The following is a 19,869-nucleotide window of genomic DNA, read 5'->3' as shown; positions in this document are numbered from 1 at the left end:
GTGCGCCCTCTTGTGTTTTACGGAAGTTACACCCCAAATTGCAAAATGGATGCGCGTGACGCGTACAAAAAAATTGTGTAAAAAAACCCAACTCTGTCGTGGACGTTTAAAACACTTTGAGTTTTGAGAAAGTTTATATTTTAAAGTCTGAATTCGCAAACCAAAGGGCACAGTCATGAGTGTCAGTACCTTAAAGTGCCCAGGGGGTCACACTCTGGTCCCCTGGCGTTCCACAGGCGAACGAGCCACCGCCCGCTGTCCCATATGCCTGGCGCACCCGATCAAGGAAGTGTTCTTCGAGCCAGACCAGCGCTCGCAGGAGAAATTCATGACCAAGCTTTTGTTCAGCGTGACCCGGAGCAATTGCCTGGAGTCCCTGGACTTTGAGGCGATGTCTCACGCCTTGACCAAGGACAAGGAGTGGAGGAGCAAGCAGCTGGAGATCATGAGGGGGATACAGAAGGCTCTCATGATGGCCAAGTTTCAACACAAGGTTCGGTATCACGTTTCCTGTATTACAGTTATAACTCTGGATAATGTGGATTGATAATGATATTATGGTGTTTTTTTTTTTTTAGATTTTACGGAAAGATTTCCATATACGAAGTTCACTAATTTTCCTCTGTATTGACTAACAAGCCCCCAGATAGCAATTTCATGTCATCAAAGTCAATCTGAGCAGTGAGAAAATACAAGCATTTTCTTAGAAAACATAATTGTTCAGTCCAATCTCATAGTCATAGGGTTTGTACACAGGGTGTTGAGTGAACTTCGTATGTATGGAAATCTTTCCGATTTTACACTTCATGTGTAGTACTACTACTGGTGGTAGGGCCTTTAGTGTAGGGCTGTCCCAGATAATGTCACGTATGTCGAATACTCAGATATTTTATCATTAACCAGCATGACCATATCATCATGATCATGAACAAATTAAAAATAAAAATTTTAAACAAGCATCTTCACAAAATTCCATTACCAGATCGTTAAAAAACAATGCTATAAAATTACAAAAATGATGATAAAACATGAATCTGGGACTTTCCAATTTTGTTTGTAAACGCTTAGAAAATTGTCTTGACTCTCCATATAGACTTTATGGCGTCAGGTTGCAACATTTTTTCCCTTCCTTTTGAATTTAGACTAATGAAAAAAGCCTACAATGTACATCCCTCAGTAAAATTAATTTCTGTGCTGGTTTTAGAAGATGGGAAATATTCTTTTGAATAATATTTTTGTATTCGCAAGATTAATGTGTCACTGTATTCCTTCTATTTTGTCATCTCACAGGTTACGTTTTTCAAGAAGCTTACTCAAGACAGAATTCCTGTACCACTTGAAGAACAAGTAAATATATATCAATCTTTCATCCAGTCTGCTGACAAAAGAAAGCGTTGAAGTATTGTATAGTTTGGTATCTGAAGATCAGGGCTCAAAAAAGATAATGCTTTGCAAATGTATGTAATTTATGTATGAAGCAAAATTAAGCTGAGAGAAAGTCACACAAGTCATTTACATTTCGTGACATTTTGGCTGCCATTGAAAAAAATCTCTGTTTGGTCAGAGAATAATGTCTTTTAAAACAGATTTCCTTACTTCAATAGCTGGTTTATAATATTTGGCCTTTTACATAGTGAAATCTCGATAAGTCAAAACCTGCTAACTCACAGACCCTTCTTACTCAAAGTAAAAACTCATTTCCGTCAATTGTTGAATAGAAAATCCATTGGATAACTCAAAACTGTGCTAAACTCAAAATTTTGAGCCAATCCCCCTGAAGTTTGACTTATTGAGATTTCACTGTACAGTACATTGTACAAATGTATGTGTACGTGAACTTCAAATTGACCAGAATTTCTATAACCAGGGTCACAAGAGGTGAAAGAGAACTTTTTCATCACACAAGTTTCAATTGCAGTATTTTTTGATTTACCAAATTTTCTCCATCGTTTTGAAGAGTGTAACTTTTCTTTCTTTCATTTTTCTTGAAGGCTAAAGAGAAAGGTTCTTTGAGAGAACGCTCGTTTCAAGGAAGTCTTTAAGTCGATATGCAGTTTTTGTTTGTGTGCTTGATTCTCGACTTTTGTCTTTCAATACCTTTTTTTAGCGAACTGTTGAATGGCGACCCTTTGTAAACCTATTAATTGAAGTCGGCATATTGGACATCATTATTCTGCTGTTGAAGCTTCGCGTGCCTAATCCAACAGATGAGGTAACATTTTTGACTGGTACCGGTACATTAACCTGTTTTTTTTTTTTCGCTATTACTTTTAACCCCCACCTTCCCAAATCCTCTTTGCAGAATAGAGGATTTTACAGGATTGAGGTTATGGCAAAAGTGTGTGGCTGATTTTGGAGCGATGCACTGTTTCAAGGTCTTAGGCCAGACCTTGTATTGTTTATGCGCAGCCGTGCATGAATTTAGGCCTAGATTATACTTGAAATCCTCGGCACTGCTCCAGGATGTCACTGGCTCTGCCTCAACATACTGACAGTGATTTCCGCAGGATTTTGCAGGATTGAGGCAGTGGTCACCCCTCCAAGGACCACATTCAAGAAGTAACAGAGGATTTTGGAGGATTGAGGTTGTATGCAATCTTTACATGGATGCAGTTGGAGGATTTTGCAGGATTTAGGTAACATCTTAGCAAAATGCATAGGAAGTTAGGGTTAAAGGGAAGATACAACATTTGCAAACATCAAAAAATGAAATTATCAAATTATCACGAAATACCTTACTGGATTGTTAAGGAATGACAGTCTGAAGCATCCTGCAAAATCGTGGCTCCTTGTGTGCTGACATTTTCAAGAAAAAATGTATTTTTCCAATGCTGGTCAGCCGACCAGCGTTGGAGAAAACTGGCTTTTTTTAAAAACTGCTCCTATTTTTGTTTATTTAGCATTTTCTTTACAGTTGATTACACACATGTGAAGGGGTACAAGCCAGCTAGACTGATTCTCTGAACTCACAATTCCCCAAAGTCTATAAATTGCTCCGTTTCATCTTAAGTGGAGTCAGGGAACCAGACTACAAGAACATAATTGGTTTTCTTGGTTTTTCCAGCATCTACAACCCCAAAACGTGAAACAAGTCAGTTTAACAATATTTGCTATAACATACTAATCCTCCAAATCCATTTATTTCTGAAAATTGCAGCAAAAGCAAATGTTGTACATTCCCTTTAATGCAAAAATGTGCATAAAGCTTCATTCATAAATACCAAAGATAGTTCACCCATTCCTATTGGTCGAGAGCAGTCACATGGTGGTTTTAATTTTGAAAAGACAGTACACGCCGCGTGCAATCCAATTACCATATTAAGCAGCTTTTTAGCACTACTCGCGTGTAGCACAGACATGTACACAGACATGGCCAGAGGGTGTCAACACTGTTGAACAAAATGATTGGAAATTTGTAAATTTTTGGCTTGTTTGACTTTTTGAGCGAAAGGTACATGTATTTGTGAATGGAAATATATGACTGCTTGGCTGGTATTAAACAAGTACGTTTAAAACAGGCCAGGGGTCAGGCGAGGGTCATTATCCGTGCCACACCCCAGGCCAATTCTAATGCATTGTTTAAAACTGGCCCAAAGCATTTTATAAGAGCTGCTATCTACAAATTTTGCCTGGCACAAATGTATGCACAGAAATGCGCTTAGCAAAAACTGGTTAAAACCCACTAAAACTGCATGAGATGTACATGGTAATGATAATAATGGTAATAATTTATTCTTATATATGCTTAGCTCATTATTTTAGGCAGTATTTATTTTAAGCAATGTTTCCTGCTCCGAGACAGCTCCACGAGATTTGACGCTGGTCTTTTTTTTTCTTCTATTTTGTAGACGGACAGTCTGGGCGATCCTTGGCAGGCTATCTATTATTTCTGTCTGGACATCATGGCCAACATCATGCTGTCCAGCCACTGGGAGAACCCCAAGGCTAAGAAGTTCCTCCACAAGATCGCCAAGAGCGAGTTTGTGGATGTGGCTATGGCCTTTGTTGATGGTAAGCATAAAGACAAAGTTAATAACAGCTTATGAAAAAAAAGATCAGAGAAAAAGTGCAATTAAAGATATAGTCCATCATTTGTAATTTGTGCATTTTGTTCGTTTGAAGGAACAAAAGTGCTCAAAATCTAAAGAAGGGTACTGAACAACTAACCTGATGAAGTTTCAGCTCAGCTTCAGCTGTACATTCCGAGAAAAACAGCATTCTAGGATCTCAATTTCAAATCAAAAGTTGCTGAATTATGTTTTGAAGTGGACGGGAATTCAGCGTCCGAGACACATTCTCACTGAGCTTATTGCAGCTACGCGATGTTGCGCACTGACCCGACGAATTATAGCAACCATATTTCTACTAACCGAAATTTCCAATGGTGCGTCGTAAGAAGCACCATTGGAAAGGCCTTCTTTCGTTGATTACTTCAAAATTAAAGCTTGCCAGAAAGAATAATTTCACAGGGAGATTAGTCCCCTTACTATTTCTCAACCAAGTATGTTTTTCAACAATAATTATGCCAGTTACTTTTCGGATAGCTGCAAATGATGGACTATAGCTTTAAATGGCTTCGCTAATACCGTAAGTAACTTAAAATTCCTTGTTTAATAATGAAGCAAAGAAACCAATCGGCATATGTACATGTAGTTCTCTATAGATGATACACTCGCCTCCTCGTGAGAGCGCGAAATATTTCCTGGAGGGAACATAAGGCAAAGATGGAAATGTACGGCAGCATCCCACCTACATTGTATCTCCACAACAGTAGCACAACGTAGAGCCCGCTTTGCTGGCCACTGCTGTAGAGCCAAAGAGCAAGTTGTCTCTGACCTCATCTGCTGGAGATTGCCTTGCCCCAACAGAGGGAGCAGACCCCTCAACTACGTTGACACTGTATGCAATGATGTAAAAGAAGAAGTGATTTTTCATCCGTTCCAATGGCACTATACCTATTTGTGCATGCAGCGCATCGGGAAGGGGGGGCGGGCCCTAGTGTGTATGACCGTCTGTGTGACTCTTCCATTCATAAAAAAAGGGTGTGCAACATAGTGATAATATAAATATCCCTTTCAGAGTCATAATTTTAATGCTTTCATGTTTCTACAAACATTTTTCAAGCTATTGTTCCATAGCAAACCAATGTTAGTCAACTGTATTCTAGAAAAGAATCTGTATTTGCTTTGTTCTATCATGCAGTGAATCCTGCACACCGCCACGTGCTCGCATGCACTTACCGTGTAGTAGCACCTTCAATCACGCCCCTATAATTTCCCTCACAAAAACGATCTATTTGTGGAAACGCTTTTGAAACATTTCGTTTTTATTCCTTGAAAGGATCATTTCAGGTCGCATCTTTACTCCGTAGTACATTGAATTACATTTTGGTCAGTTGGCAAATCTTTACTGTGTTCAGAACAAGTTAACGCTGAGCAGTGCTTACCAGCGTCATGAAGTACAGTTCCGATTTCCTGTTCAATCAAATTGATTTCGCTCTTCCGAATCACCTTACAACTGTAACCGAGTAATCTGCTTATTGCCTGCAGAACCGAAGCATTTTCTAGCCATGGTCATGTCCGTCTACGACCTGTGCCACGTCTTTGAGGAGCACGCTATCGTGGGACTGCGGCTGGCCAAGTCCCCGCTCCTGGCCAAGCTGGGCATCTACATCCACAAGGACAACAGCGTCCGCATCATGAACCGCTGGATGAACCTGGGCGTCTTCAACTACGAGGTGGAGGTCATGATGGAGAACCAGGCCGGACTGCTGCCCATGCGCAGCATGTCGGCCTTTGACGTTAGCGAGCCCATGGAGTACAGTGATGACGACATTAAGGACGTGGGCATACAGTTTGCCAGCTCTTTGCAGCAGAGCAGCCTGCAGACTGTGGGCTATGTAAGGATTTATTCAACATATTATGCATATTTATATGGGCATTGGCCAGCATTGTGCAGTGTCCACACTTTGTTTCACAACGCCTCATGCATATTCATGAGGACATTGGTATACAGTTTGCCAGCTCTTTGCAGCAGAGCAGCCTGCAGACTGTGGGCTATGTAAGGATTTATTCAACATATTATGCATATTTATATGGACAATGGCCAGCATTGTGCAGTGTCTACACTTTAATTTGTTTCACAACGCCTCTTACATATTCATGAGGACGTTGGCATACAGTTTGCAGTGTGTGGGCTATCTAAGGATGCATGCAAAATATGCATATTTGTTTGGACATTGGTCAGCATTGTGCAGTGTTACACTTTGTTTCACAACGTCTCATACATATTCATGAGGACGTTGGCATACAGTTTGCCAGCTCTTTGCAGCAGAGCAGCCTGCAGACTGTGGGCTATGTACGGATGTTTTCCAAATATCATGCATATTTATAAGGACATTGGCTAGCATTGTGAAGCAGAGTAGTCTGCAGTAAGGCTATGTTAGGGACTTTCAAACACCTTACATATTCATAATTACATCAGCAAACATTGTGCAGTGTCTACACTTTGCTTCCAAACACCTCATGCATATTCATGAGGACGTTAGTGTGGAGTTTGCCAGCACCTTGCAACAGTGCAAAGTGAAGTGAAAGGAGTGTCAATGCAAACACCTCATGTATATTCATGAGAATATTGGCACCCTGCGGGAAAAGTAGTCTGCAGTGTCTGTGCTATGCATACCCAGCCGGGTACATATTTTCTCATGCCAGCACATTGTAACAGTGCGCTATGGAATACATAAGTCGTTTCTGTGTTTACATGTCTTCCACTACAGTTTGCCAAGGACAAACAAGTCAGAGCAGTTGTAACAAAGGACCAGATTGTTGGAAAGGTGAGCAGTTGTAACTTTGAAGACTAATAAACTAGGACTGAGATTTATGAAAAATAACCTGGTTCAGTTAGTCGTGACGAGTGCGTTCAAAAGTTGTACCAAAATATGAAGATGACTAGGGGTGTGCATCAAGTACTGCAGATGTCAGGAACCGGTTCCAGATTATGGGATCGGGTACCCGTAAGCTACTTTACAAATTACTTGGTAACTTCTCAGACAATGAAGAAAGAAAAGTTTCGAATGTTATTTGCGGAGAAATTTCAAAATTGCACACCACTACTCTGAAGTGATACATGTACTTTCTCCTGAGAAAACTTTTGTTTGAACAAAGTTGTTACTGGTCAGTCTAGGAACTGGGCCCAATTTCATGGCTCTGCTAACCACAACGTTCCATGCTTACAATCACCATTTTGTGCTAACCCTGTAAGCAAAGAATCCTTGGTTACGGGATTTACGCGGGCATAAGCCAAAATTCCTCGCTAACGTGTGAAATACGCTTACCCGTAAGCACAGAATTTTCTGCTAAAGTAAGCAGGGATTTTTCACTAACGGTAAGCAGACCAAGAAATTGGGCCCTGATCTCCCTAACGATTCCCAACCAGTTGTTGGAATCTGTTAGGATGAGTACTGCACTGGTAAACTGACGGGCTTTACATGGGATTAGGCACACCACAAATAAACAGAGTCCAACTGTTTATGTGCACAGTTCACCATATGGTGTTGGGATTTGCAAGGATGAGGATGGTTTTAGTAAATCACCTTAGGGAGCTAGGGTTAAAGCTCCAAAACTGGTTGATAATTGACATGATGAGCAGAAAATGAATGTTGGGTCCAAAATATTTGTAGCAAATATTGACCAGACCAGATACATGCAGCATTTCCACATTTTGTAGATCCGGCTCTTTTTAGAGTACGCCAAATTCACCCTCGCTTTTGTTTTTCCCAATGTGGTGTCCATTCGTAATTCATTGAATTCATGTAGCGATCGATGATTATGATATCCTTTCCGCAGGCAATTGGTCGTTGGGTGCGCATGCCGGTTCTGTCCCCCGAGAATCGTTACATGCTGGAAGCCTGCCTCAAAGTGTTGGCCGATATGGCCTACTTGGAGTCCTATGCTTGGAAATTACTGGACGAATATGACTTCTTGCCGCTCCTGGAGAACGGAGTTTTCTATGCGGAAAAGGACGTGGTGTGGCACTACTTAGAAGTTGCCACTCGGATCGGCATGCACCGGGGGCAGCTACTGAAGAGAATTGTGGAGAATCCAGTGAGTCGTAACTTCATTCATCAAATTTTTTTTCAATTTTTTCTTCTTCTACATAACATTTAACCTTACATTTTTGTAATTCAAGTTGGCACAAGTCCAACAATCACTGTAAGTAAGTTGAGAAGCGACATGGGAAAAAATGTTGCAATCAATTCCGTGATTGTGTACAGAGTCTATGGAGAGTCAAGAACATTTTCAAAGTATTTCCTAACAAAATTTGTAAATCAAATTATAGGTTTTGCCCTTTACCGACGTTTGCACTAGAAAGCAGGAGGTCGTGGGTTCGAGTCCCACCCGAGTGATTTTTTTCAACTTTCACTCGGGAGGTAACACACTGAGTATACAGTGTTCAAACGTCGGTGCAGGGCAAACCTATAATTTGAAAATTTGAAAAGTTTCTCCGTCCCAGATTTATGTCTTATCATCATATGAATGACCTTCTTGAATTTTTGCTATGAATGACCTCCATTGAGATGATATATGAAGAAAAAAAGTGGCGTCAGGTTGCAACATTTTTTTCGCGACATGTAATGTATTCAAATGGAATTGCAACAAAGGCTTTCCTTTGATATTGTCCGTTCCTAATGGCTTATTATAGGATTGACTTCATCAAATTTCAAGGTATATGGGATCATTTGCTTTTCATGCCTTTTGTTCATTTCTAAATAACACCGCTAAAACAAATCCGAAGAAGAATGTTCAAAACCTAACCTGTTGCAGTTTCACCTCAGCAGATATTACACTCTTCGAGAAATCAGTAAAAAACAAATGCAAGTGCAATCTTTTGATCACAAAACTTGATTGTCTTTGGAATTGTTATATTTTCAATGATCAGTCAATTGACTGATCGTTGGAAATCACCCACATTTCTTGATTTCTTCTAAATGTCAACAAAAAGTCAAACGGAACAATTTCACGGGGTGTTTAGTACCAGTATGGTCTTTAAAGGAAAAATACAACATTTGCAAACATCAAAAAATAAAACTACCAAATCATTTTGAAATACCTTGCTGGACTGTTAGTGAATGACAGTGTAAAACATCCTGTAAAATCATGGCACCTGGTATACTGTCATTTTCAAGAAAAGTGGTATTTTTGTATCAATTTCCAACGCTGGTCGGCCGACCAGCGTTGGAAAAAACTAGCTTTTTTTTCAAATACTGGCCCCAATTGACCATCGCACTTGTTTGCAATCGATTACACACCTATGAACGGGTACAAGCCAGCTAGACTGGTTCCCTGACCTTACAATTCCCCAATGTATGTAAACTGCTCTGTTTCTTCTTATATGGAGTCAGGGGACCAGACTACAGGAAAAGGATTGTTTTTCTTGGTTTTTATAGCATTTTCGAACCCAAAACCTCAAAAAAAGTCTGTAACTATATTTGCTATATATTTCCAACCCCCCAATTCCATCCATTTCTGAAAATTACAGCAAAAGCAAATGATGTACATTCCCTTTAATCCAAGTAAGATTTTTTGATAATAATTTGGTAGGTTACCATGATTACTATTGGGATATTGCAAATGTTCCTACATGTACCGGTAAATGCCTTTAATTACATGTAATTTAAAATATGTAAGCTTTACTCTAATCAATACCAAATACAGTAAACATCTTTCAAATTTTAAATGGGGATGGGTTTACATTTCATGACGAAATCATATGTTTACCGCGTAATTTATGTTAAACACAAGTACTTTAGCACAAACCTTTAAAGGGAATATACAACATTTGCAAACATCGAAAAATAAAACTACCAAGTTTTTACAAAATACCTTACTAGGATGTTGGTAAATGACAGTCTAAAGCATCCTGTAAAATTATGGCACCAGGTGTGAAGTCATTTTCAAGAAAATTGTATTTTTGTATGCATTTCCAACGGTGGTCGGCCGACCACCGTTGGAAAAACCTAACTATTTTTCAACTACTGCTCCAAATTTACCCTTTTTTTCAGTCTAAATTGTGTTTGCTATTTGTTACATGTTCATTAACAGGTGCAGAGCAGCTAGACTGGTTTCCTTACCTTACAATTTTCTGGCATCTATAAATTGATCCATTTTATCTTTAGTGGAGTCAGGGAACCAGACTACTTGAACATTTGTGTTTTTCTTAGTTTTTCCAGCATTTTCGAACACAAAATTTCAAACATATCAGTGTAACAATATTTGATCTATTATACTAACCCCTCAAATAGTTCATTTCTGAAAATTACAGCAAAAGCCAATGATGTACATTCCCTTTAAACCCAAGGTTGTTTGGTGGTAAAAGGAATGGGCCATACAGTATCATCCACAGTTCCTGACAGATATCCTAGTAACAACATATCCTAGTAACAACATTAACCCAGTTGACTTCATCTTACTTGCAATCTGTAGAAGATAATGCGGTCAGCAGGCATTCACATGTACAGTCTGGATGTCAACATTAACATCTATGCCACGGCTCTTCTAGCGTTGGCCGTGGATAATCCCGGAGTGGAGTACATCATCAAGTACTTCGGCCCCAGACACTTCTACTATTATCCAGATTATTTTTTCAGTAAGGTAGGTGAAAAACAGAGATTCTAGAACCTTTGTTTATCATTTGTAAGCAAGGAATTTCTAATTTTGATTATTTAGGATGTTTGTGTACATAAATATAATTGCATTTGTTCTCCCATTTATTTCTGTCTTAGACACCTAAAATTGGTATTAAAATTGCCGAGCTCCAAACTGGATGCAAGCGTTTTGGAAAAAGGTGAGTTGTAAATGTTTGTTCAATCAGTTGGCAGTTTTTATACACAGGCACGCTTTTATGCACGGTTGACAGGTTGAAATGTCAAGATTGGATCGACTCGCCTCCGGGTGACGTCTAAAGATGCTAATCCCTCAGGTCTTTTGTACACACACACAAAATCTGTGAAGTCTGTGGAGGCAGACCGTGTGTTGATCTTGAATTGGCCGAATGCACGACCCATTGTTCTACAATTTCTGCTACAGTGTACACCTCGGAGTATTGAAACATATGAGGTTTTATCAAGAAATATCGTACAAATACTGTTGAAATTACTCTGCAAATTGGTATTTGTGGCGTTTGGCTGTATATCAGAAGTTTGCGAACAATTTTGCCTTTTGTGAAAATAGAAATTTTCTTCAAAAATAATCCCGGCGTGAAGTGGTTAAATACACCAAGTGCTACCCCCCCCCCCTCCTCCAAACCGCACCCTCCACCCACCCCAAGTTCTATCCTTCTTGTCAAATGGATTTTTTTTTTTTTTCCTTTTCGGAATTGTCCATTAGTGGGTTGCCCAACACCAACATAATTTATGTTGACACTGAATTTTCCGAGAGCTTGTGAGAAAATTGACAACCTCCTGAGGTGCCTCACTAGCATGACTGGAGCAGATGTCTTAACTACCCAACCACTGAGCTTGCTGGGGTCAGCTGACTGGTTCAAATCTGATGGATGCTAGTTATGCCACTGAAAAACATCCAATCAAAGTCGCTGCATAGTAAAGAAATGAACCTCATTGACTGCAGTATTTCGCGCTTCAATCCTTTTATTTTTCATCCCCGTAACTCACACAGCTGCCGGCTATACGTTGCCCTTGGGCATGCCACTTCACCCCAACACTTGCCTCTCTTGCCTCTATAAATGGGTACCAGCATTAGCTGGGGAGTAACCTACCATGGACTGGCATCCCATCTGGGCATTCCGGGGGGAATAGAAATATTCTCAGTCGTTTCATGCCGCTGAAACCAGAGATAAATGCCAGCCTGATAGGACATATTGGCTAGTGACAGCCATACCTCCTCCACAGCGAGTCTGTTACCTTCCCAGCATTGAATAATGCCGGTACCCATTTAACACCTGGGTTGAGAGGAGTAATTGAGGTAAAGCGCCTTACTCAAGACCACAACACGCATGGCCACACCGAGACTCGAACCACAACCTAACAATCATGAATCCTGTGCTCAACCGCTGGACCACACGTGCCCACTGTTTGTGTTTTTGTTTACCCACGCAGAGACTACGATAAAGCGGAGAAGGAATTCCGGAAGATCCGGAACCTGACTCTGGACGCCACCAAAGCCACCAAACTGAAGGAGGAAGGCAACCAGATGTACAAAAGCGGCCAGATGCAGGAGGCCATTAAGCTGTACACTCGGGCCCTCAGTGTCTGCCCGCCCACCAGACCTGATAAAAACGCCCTCCGGAAGAAACTGGAAATACTAGAAATTATGCCCAATTGGTAAGACAGATGGATGGTTTGGGTGTTTTGTAGAGCTGCGGGTAGCAGCTCAACAAATCATCCCGTCTCTCCGTTAGTTTAAGAGTTTAACCAGTTCGTGCCGGAGGCAAAATTTTGGCAGTATTGGAAACGAACGACAGATAAACACGCAGGGAGTGAGGCCGGAAATATCTGTCAGCGACCCGCTCGCAGCGAGCGAGGCCGGAAATGTGAGTGTGCTGCCCAAGGGTGATGGCTTCAACCCGCCTGGCTTGTGGTTGAGTGAAAAGTAATCCTGCGCCTTGTTCCGTTCTTGTCAAAATAATCCCGGTGTGAACTGGTTAAGTTTGTTAGTTAGTAACAAGCATTGACATTGTCTATTGCTCCCACATATTTTGAGCGATTTCAACCAAACTTTGTAAAAAGTTTCAGTCGCCCAGCCCCAACATGTCACATGACCAAACTGGGGTCAAGGTCATCATGTGGTCACTGGGGTCAAAAAGCCAAAAAACAATTTGTACTAAAAACATTACTCCTTCCAGAAATTACATTGCAAAATCAAGTGACTCGCGTTGGCAATCACGTTTGCATGCAGCTTGCGAGATCCGATCATCGCATATTTTTTTGTCAAATACGAAAGATGGCAATGACATGCATTTATCAGTAAAGCATTGTGCATTATCAATGTCTCTGACATATATATTTCGGGAGCGGGGATATCTTTTTTTATTGAGAAAAAGTCAGGCTAGGTATGTAAGTGTGAAGTTGTATAGTTTTATTACTAATTTTGTTTTCTATTTTGGCATTCTGCATCCCTCTAAAAAAAGGTTACTTTTACACTTAAACAGGCCTGGGCCCAATTTCATAGCATTGCTTCCCAGTAAGCAGAAAAGTTGTGCTTACTATAACCGAAAATCATGCAGCTGCTTAAAGCACTATTTCATGCTAACGGTTGCACGCGCATGGAGATTTCTATTGTTACGTCACTGATTTAAGCAAAGTTTTCTTCTGGGGTTAAGCGTGCTTTTGCTGTGCTTACTGCTTAATAACGATTCCTATGAAATAGATGGAGGCTCGGTAAGCACAAAGTCGGCTGTTAAGCAGCGCTATGAAATTGGGCCCTGCTGCATGAGTTCACTAGTTCCTGATCCCTTGGTGACCTTGGGAACTTGGTGACCATGTGAGGACTGAATTATTGCCAAAGCCACAAGTACTTATATTCCCTGAATCAAACTGGACAAATTTCTAGAAAATTTACACAAACAAAAAAACAAAATACTTTGGGGTCAAAACTCGAAACGCAGTCATAGACTATGAATCTGTCCATTTCAAATTTGCATCAGATGTATTTTATAAGGGCCCGTCGCCATTTATATCTGGGACGAGTTCCGGACCAAGTTGGGGACACTGGTATCGAGTATAAGTTGCAATCTTCCCGCAAGGAAGTTATCAGTATTGGTGGGTCAAGCAGTTCCTAATGAAAAGTTCCCCGGAACATGTCCAGGACAAATGCAGAGCTTTCTTCCGTACAAATTGAATGATTCTACTTGTTAGGGCCCGTGACCATTCAGCCCCGGTATGAAAAGGGCCCCTCAGTAAGCTCGTCCCCTCCCAAGAAGTCCTCTCGTACCGTCCCAGCTACTGGCCCAGGAGCTGGTCCGGTTGCTAATCAGGAACTCCTCTATCCTGGGGTCTATTGTTTGCAAGTATTGACACATGTAATATATCCCAGAAGAAACCCGCTTGTGGTTTTCGTCTCTCGGCTCGAAACAATAGAACACTTTCGTCGGCACAGATCAAAACCCCTGCCATGTGGTTTCGCGCACAATGGGACCGTAAATTACCAAGGCGTTATGGAAGGATTTTTCTTTAATCCGGTAAAAGTCTGCTATTGTTCTGCTCTGGACGTTCTCTGAAGGGCAATAAATTGATGCGCCTGACTGACTTCAAAACTTCTGGTCAGACAGGACCATGTACCGGACGAGGCTGGGCTGAAGACCGGACTGGCTCTGGACCGGACGAGGTACCGGGGGGCCCTTTTCATACCAGGGCTGAATGGTCACGGTCCCTTACTTGGCCGGAACTCGTCCCGGATATGAATTGCGACAGGTTCTTAGTTGAGGGCGGTATTCGCCTTTGACCAATGACTATTTTTTTTGTTTCAGGTCTCCTCTACCAGCCACCTTATTCAATAACCGTGCACAGTGCTATCTGAGCCTAGGGGAGTATGAATTAGCTGTGGAGGACTGCGACGAAGCCATTGCACGGACTTTTGGAGGTCAGTCACTTGACTTTGGACACAATTTGGACATATCTTTGGTGTTAAGTCCACTTTGTTCAAATCTTTGAATCAATTTCACCATCTTGATGACATCTGTAATCAACTTCAGGTTCAACTTTGACCAAATTTGACTTACTTTGAGCAAAGGTTAAAATATAGTTTGATTCAACGAAAATATCTTTAATTTTTCAACTATTTTGACCACGACCTATCTCGGTTTGGAACGACTTCTGACAGTTTGGAAACAGTTTTGACACATTTTCTTACTGAACAAAAAAGTAATACATGTATTGGCCAAAATGATACTTGACCTCTTTATCATTGGCAGTAACTGGATTTTAGCGAGATGTTTATTCAGGCTACAGTAGCTTTGGTGAAGTCATTGATTGAAACTTTTTCAAAAAGTCATAATTGCTTTTAAATATCATTTGCTTCGTTGATGAAAGACACATTTTCCAGTTTGTTTCAATGTCTGCCTGCTTGTTTTCATTTTTTCCCTGCTTCTGGTCAGAGGCAATTTTTCAAAGTTTCCAAAAAAATTGACTTATTAACAATTATCCCTGCGCACAGATTTCTTTTGTCCACTGAGTGGCTGTGGTTTCCATATCATAATAATGATGCTTATATAGCACTTTATACCGACACCAAAGGTCCCATTTAAGCACTTCGCAATTATTACCCCCGTTTTTTATCAGGCAATGAGACCAGTTTCTGCAGCAGCTCGAGATCGGCCTATTCTAGTCTCTACCCTCACAGGTACCCATTTGTACTCCTGGGTGGAGTGAGGCAATTGTAGTCAAGTGTCTTGCCCAAGAACACAAGCACCATGTTCCCCTCTCAGAGTTCGAACCCACGTACCACGACACATGAGTCAAACACCATAACCATTGGACCATAGTGCTCCTCAATGCTATTTCAAATAAAATTTAGCAACATTGGCGTGGCTGAAGTTATTAATTTTTTTCTTAATTTTTTTTTTTTTTTGGTGTGGTTTTTTTTTTGGGGGGGGGGGGGTAGGCTATGATCCTGATGACCGTTCGCTGCCGGATACTTTAAGGCTGAAGGCGATGTTTCGTCGCTCCAAGGCCCTCTACGAATTGGGACAATACTTCAGAGCTGTCCAAGACGTTGGTGAATGTCAGATTAATCAGCCATCAGAGACATTTAAAGCACATCTTGATAAGGTAAGGAACAGTTTTTGTGGCACTTAAACGGTTTGCAGGGATCCCACCATTGTGGAAAAATCCCGGAAAACCCTGCCTGTTACTCCCTGTACCGCCCTTTCCAAGCATTCTGTGGTTTCATATGCATTCATCAGAGAATACAATGTAATGCGAGTGCTGATGGGTTTAATCTTAAATAGGGTGGATCTTTTGTCGTGCTTTTTTTGGTTTGATTCAAGAAAAGTGCTCATATCTAAAGACGGGTGCTTAACAACTAACCTGATGAAGTTTTAGCTCTGTGAATGCTGTATATTCCGAGGAAACAATATTCTAGGATCTTGTTTTTAATTCAAAATTTGCCCAGTCATGTTTTGACTTGCCTTCAAAATCAGCTAATCCTCTTGCAGCTAAGTGATGTCACGTGCTGAACTGACGAATAATAGCAACCATGTGCGCTGTGTCAACGCTTGCGCGCACCCATTCACGGATGCGCCGAATCACAAAACCAACTACAAACAGAAATTTCCAAAGATGTGTCACTTTATGACGCATTGTTTGAAATGGCCTTCTTTCATTGTTTTCTTCAAAATCACAGCATGCCACAAGGAATAATTTCACAGGGAGTTTAGAGCCATCACTATCTTTAAACCAAGTATGCTTTTCATCAATACTTTTGTCAGTTACTTTTTTGATAGCTGCAAATGATATATTCTACCTTTAATTCATGATGTCATACAATGTACATGTATCTGCTTTGAGTTTAAGTAGAGGACTTTAAAAGAAAGAACAAAAGTTTGAACCAAAATTGTTGGTGAGTGGATTACAGGTATTTGCTAACCAACGTCCGTGAATGGGTAACGTGAAAGTAGCAAACGGAAAAAATAACGATGTCTTTTGCTTTGTGGGTTCAGGTGATGATGCGTTTCCGAAGCATTATGGGAATGGACCCCGTCCAACGTTGCGACGAGTGCCGACAAACTAACGGTTTCAAGTTGAAGCGATGCGCAAATTGCATGGCCATTTATTGCACCAAGAAGTGTCAGGAAGTGGCGTGGGTCAAGCGACACAAGGTACAATTAACCCCAACTCCCTAGCGTCTTTGACTAGGAACTGGACCAAGTCCATCAAAATCCATCAATCACTGTGCTTCCAGTGTAAAACTGAGCATGACATAATGGAATCCACCACTGATGCACTGGTTGACATTCATGGACTTGCTAAACGTGGCTTTTATCACAGTAGCACTACGGGAAGCTAGGCAAAATCAATCGGATACCCCTAGCACTGCTTCAGGCCATTAGGCCCAAGTTCATCGTACTCCATCACTTTTTAGTCACGCCAGGCCTCCTGGACCAAGTCCCCCAAAATCCACCAAAATGGGGGGGGGGGATGGATTTTGATGGAGTTGGGGTGGTTATGATTAAGGCCGGTGCATACTTCACGTGATGGCGAACTTAAAAAAAGATTTTAAACTTAAAAAAAGTTGACTTTCAAAGAAACTGACTTGAGAAGGTTTTGAGCCTGGGACCACCGGATTGCCATTCAGGTGCTCAACCAACTGAGCTATCCAGCCAAATGTTTGGCGGTTCCCCAGTTTGTCGATGTCTTTGTTCATGAAACAAATTTGACCTCAGCAAACAGTCGCTGCGAAATTTGCCAGAGTTGAAATGTTTTAAACTTTTGCAGTGCCATCAAATTTGGCCGATGGCCATCACCTTTTGCTTTAGGTATGCCAATTATGTAATTACTGGTTTTGGGTGAAGGACATATTTAAAATTCTCCCTACCCTCCCCCCCCCCCCCCAAAAAAGAAGGGGTGGGGAAAGAAGCCCTCCCCTAAAGAAAATGTTGAAAAGATTACACTATCTATATTCCCCATGTGTCAAATAATGTAAGCCCCTTCACGTATGCTTTCTTATTCCCCATAGTGAGAACATTTTCTAGAAGTTTTCTTGATAAACCCTAACCAACCAACCACCACTGCCCCCCCCCCCCCCCACCCCATGAACATTGTTCACTTCTCTGTAGAGGGCATTCTCTAGTTTTAGTGACGTACTCCCTCCGCCAAACCACCTGCCTGTTAGTCTTGAAATTGCTCCAAACCTCCCCACCAGCACTCTGTGATTTTGTTGGGTTTTTTTCCTGGTAAATGTAATGTGGTAAATGTAGTGTGCCATTTGGGTTGATCAATTCCATATTATTCATTCCAGGTCAATTGCCAAGAATATCAAGCAGAGAAGGAAGCCAAGAAGAAAGAAGCCTTGACCAACGGTGTGGCTACGGCTAGACCTAATGGCAACATGGACCTGGACTAGACACGGCCTCAGTCATAGCCGTACAGACCACGATCCCATGCCAGAGCACTTAAGCTCTACAGACTATTCCTCAACTTTCCCATATCAAGAAATATAAAATTCGGCTTTTAAACACATCACACACTTATTGCCGTGCATAAATTGCATTAAACTTTTTTTCTAGGACTATTTGGGGGACAATTGATAAGTTTTCGAGGATATGTGTGCAAACTATATTTCAAGAAGTACATGTATAATATTTTAAAACAAAAGTGTGGAGTACGTGTACGTTACCTTTTAAGCACAGTGAAGGAAAGGCTGTGATTTTGCATAGATAACAGGATTTCACGTGATTACAGTTGATATTTTTGTAAACTAAATTTGATTTGATATTGATTCTGTAAAGAAAAGACAATATTGTGATTTCACCAAACGAGTGTTAACTCAGAATGAACTGATACATGGTTGTTTCTCAAAATGATCTTTGTTATTAAAGGAAAACTGAATTGCTCTGAAATAGAAGTTTGATGTACACATGTATCAGGCAGATCAGTTAGTTCGTATAAGTGGAGAAGAGACTGATTTCAGCTTGTGTGGCTTTTCATTGCATTGTACATTGCTGTGTGTATCACTGAAATGTTAACATGTACAAAAGTATGAAAAAGTAACCACCAGGCATGCAACTTTTCCTCGGATCTGCTGATTTCCTCGTTTTTTACTTCTCATGAATGCCATTACAAATTGAAAAACACTGTACAAAGTCTTTTGTGGTAAGGAATTTCCTCGTTTTTTCTAAATATTCAGTTGCATGCCTGAGTAACATTTAAGATTTTTTTTAAAAAAGGGTTAGCATGAACTTCTCCAGTAACCCTCCTTTGCAAACAAACATTCTGTGCCAAGTAGTCCGTTCAGTTAAAATCAATCAAGTGACTGTTTTCAACAGTTCAGAATTCCCAGCCTACATGAAGCAGGATTGACTGGCCGTGACTGTTTATGTAACTCGATACAGCTTTGCTTTGGCTGTTAGTGATTGATAAGCAAGCTGTGCCCACAACTTGCCTGCTTTGTCTGTCCATGGTCTGCTGACTGAGTTTGGCTAGACACAGTGCTTGCTTGACATTTGATCTGACTGCTGGTGACTAGCCTGTGTTAAAAGTATAGCAGGGGAAGTGGATGGACATTTTGACTGTCTGTGACTGTTTAAATAGCAGGAAGGTTAAGGAATGAGGGCACTCACTTGAACCATCTGAAATTCACAGAGTTATTAGAAAAGTGTGGGAAAAAGCAGTTAATGTTTGTACATGTATTTCTTTTTTGTTATATTTTTTTTCATTTAGAATGTATCACCTTGTATACGAGTTAGAAGTTGAAAAACATGTTTTATTCAGGTTTTAACCTTTCGCAGTGGCAGGTGATGTTTAATCTTCAAGCTTCCCGTGGTGGATGTGGACACGTCAGTGCTTCCAGTTGGTTTTGTACACTCCCATGTTCCGAACTTGAACGTGGCCGCTGTACATGGGCCGTCTTCATAAAATATGAAGTTATGAAATATGAAGTGGTTAAAATAAGGGTTTAACAACAAATTGTTTTATATACTTAACACGCTTCATTTGCAGTCTCTGTATTAAGAAAGAAAAAAACCCTTATGGTTTGAATAGTTGCAAGGGACAAATGTTTTTGAAGATGGAGCCAGTAATGTCATGAAAATTTTTAACCCTAACCGCCCTGAATCCTCCCAAATCCTTTTTGCAAATTGGAGGAATTTGCAGGATTGAGGTTACATGGCAAAGTGTTTTGCTGATTTCGGAGTACGCAC

General features: G+C 40.8%; 1 protein-coding gene across 1 annotated transcript; it reads left to right on the top strand.

Annotated features, from left to right (window-relative positions):
• The first annotated feature begins 6 nt into the window (after window positions 1-6).
• On the top strand, window positions 7-19,869 carry LOC119731839. The gene is made up of 14 exons (XM_038205117.1): window positions 7-493; window positions 1,291-1,347; window positions 2,108-2,212; window positions 3,849-4,011; window positions 5,550-5,899; window positions 6,776-6,832; window positions 7,845-8,102; window positions 10,482-10,649; window positions 10,781-10,842; window positions 12,113-12,337; window positions 14,482-14,594; window positions 15,615-15,781; window positions 16,672-16,830; window positions 17,970-19,869. Exons 1-14 carry the CDS (start codon window positions 176-178, stop codon window positions 18,072-18,074), a joined length of 2,307 nt encoding a protein of 768 aa, XP_038061045.1. The 5' UTR covers window positions 7-175; the 3' UTR covers window positions 18,075-19,869.

Source organism: Patiria miniata, unplaced genomic scaffold (assembly GCF_015706575.1).
Source record: "Patiria miniata isolate m_02_andy unplaced genomic scaffold, ASM1570657v1 HiC_scaffold_24, whole genome shotgun sequence".
Taxonomy (NCBI): domain Eukaryota; kingdom Metazoa; phylum Echinodermata; class Asteroidea; order Valvatida; family Asterinidae; genus Patiria; species Patiria miniata.
This window is presented reverse-complemented; position numbering and strand designations above follow the sequence as displayed.

Coding starts and splice junctions, on each gene's coding strand:
- LOC119731839 (XM_038205117.1), top strand. CDS start 176: ATGAGTGTCAGTACCTTAAAGTGCCCAGGGGGTCACACTCTGGTCCCC. Junction 5,900..6,775: donor GCCTGCAGACTGTGGGCTAT/GTAAGGATTTAT, acceptor CTTCCACTACAG/TTTGCCAAGGACAAACAAGT. Junction 8,103..10,481: donor AGAGAATTGTGGAGAATCCA/GTGAGTCGTAAC, acceptor TGCAATCTGTAG/AAGATAATGCGGTCAGCAGG.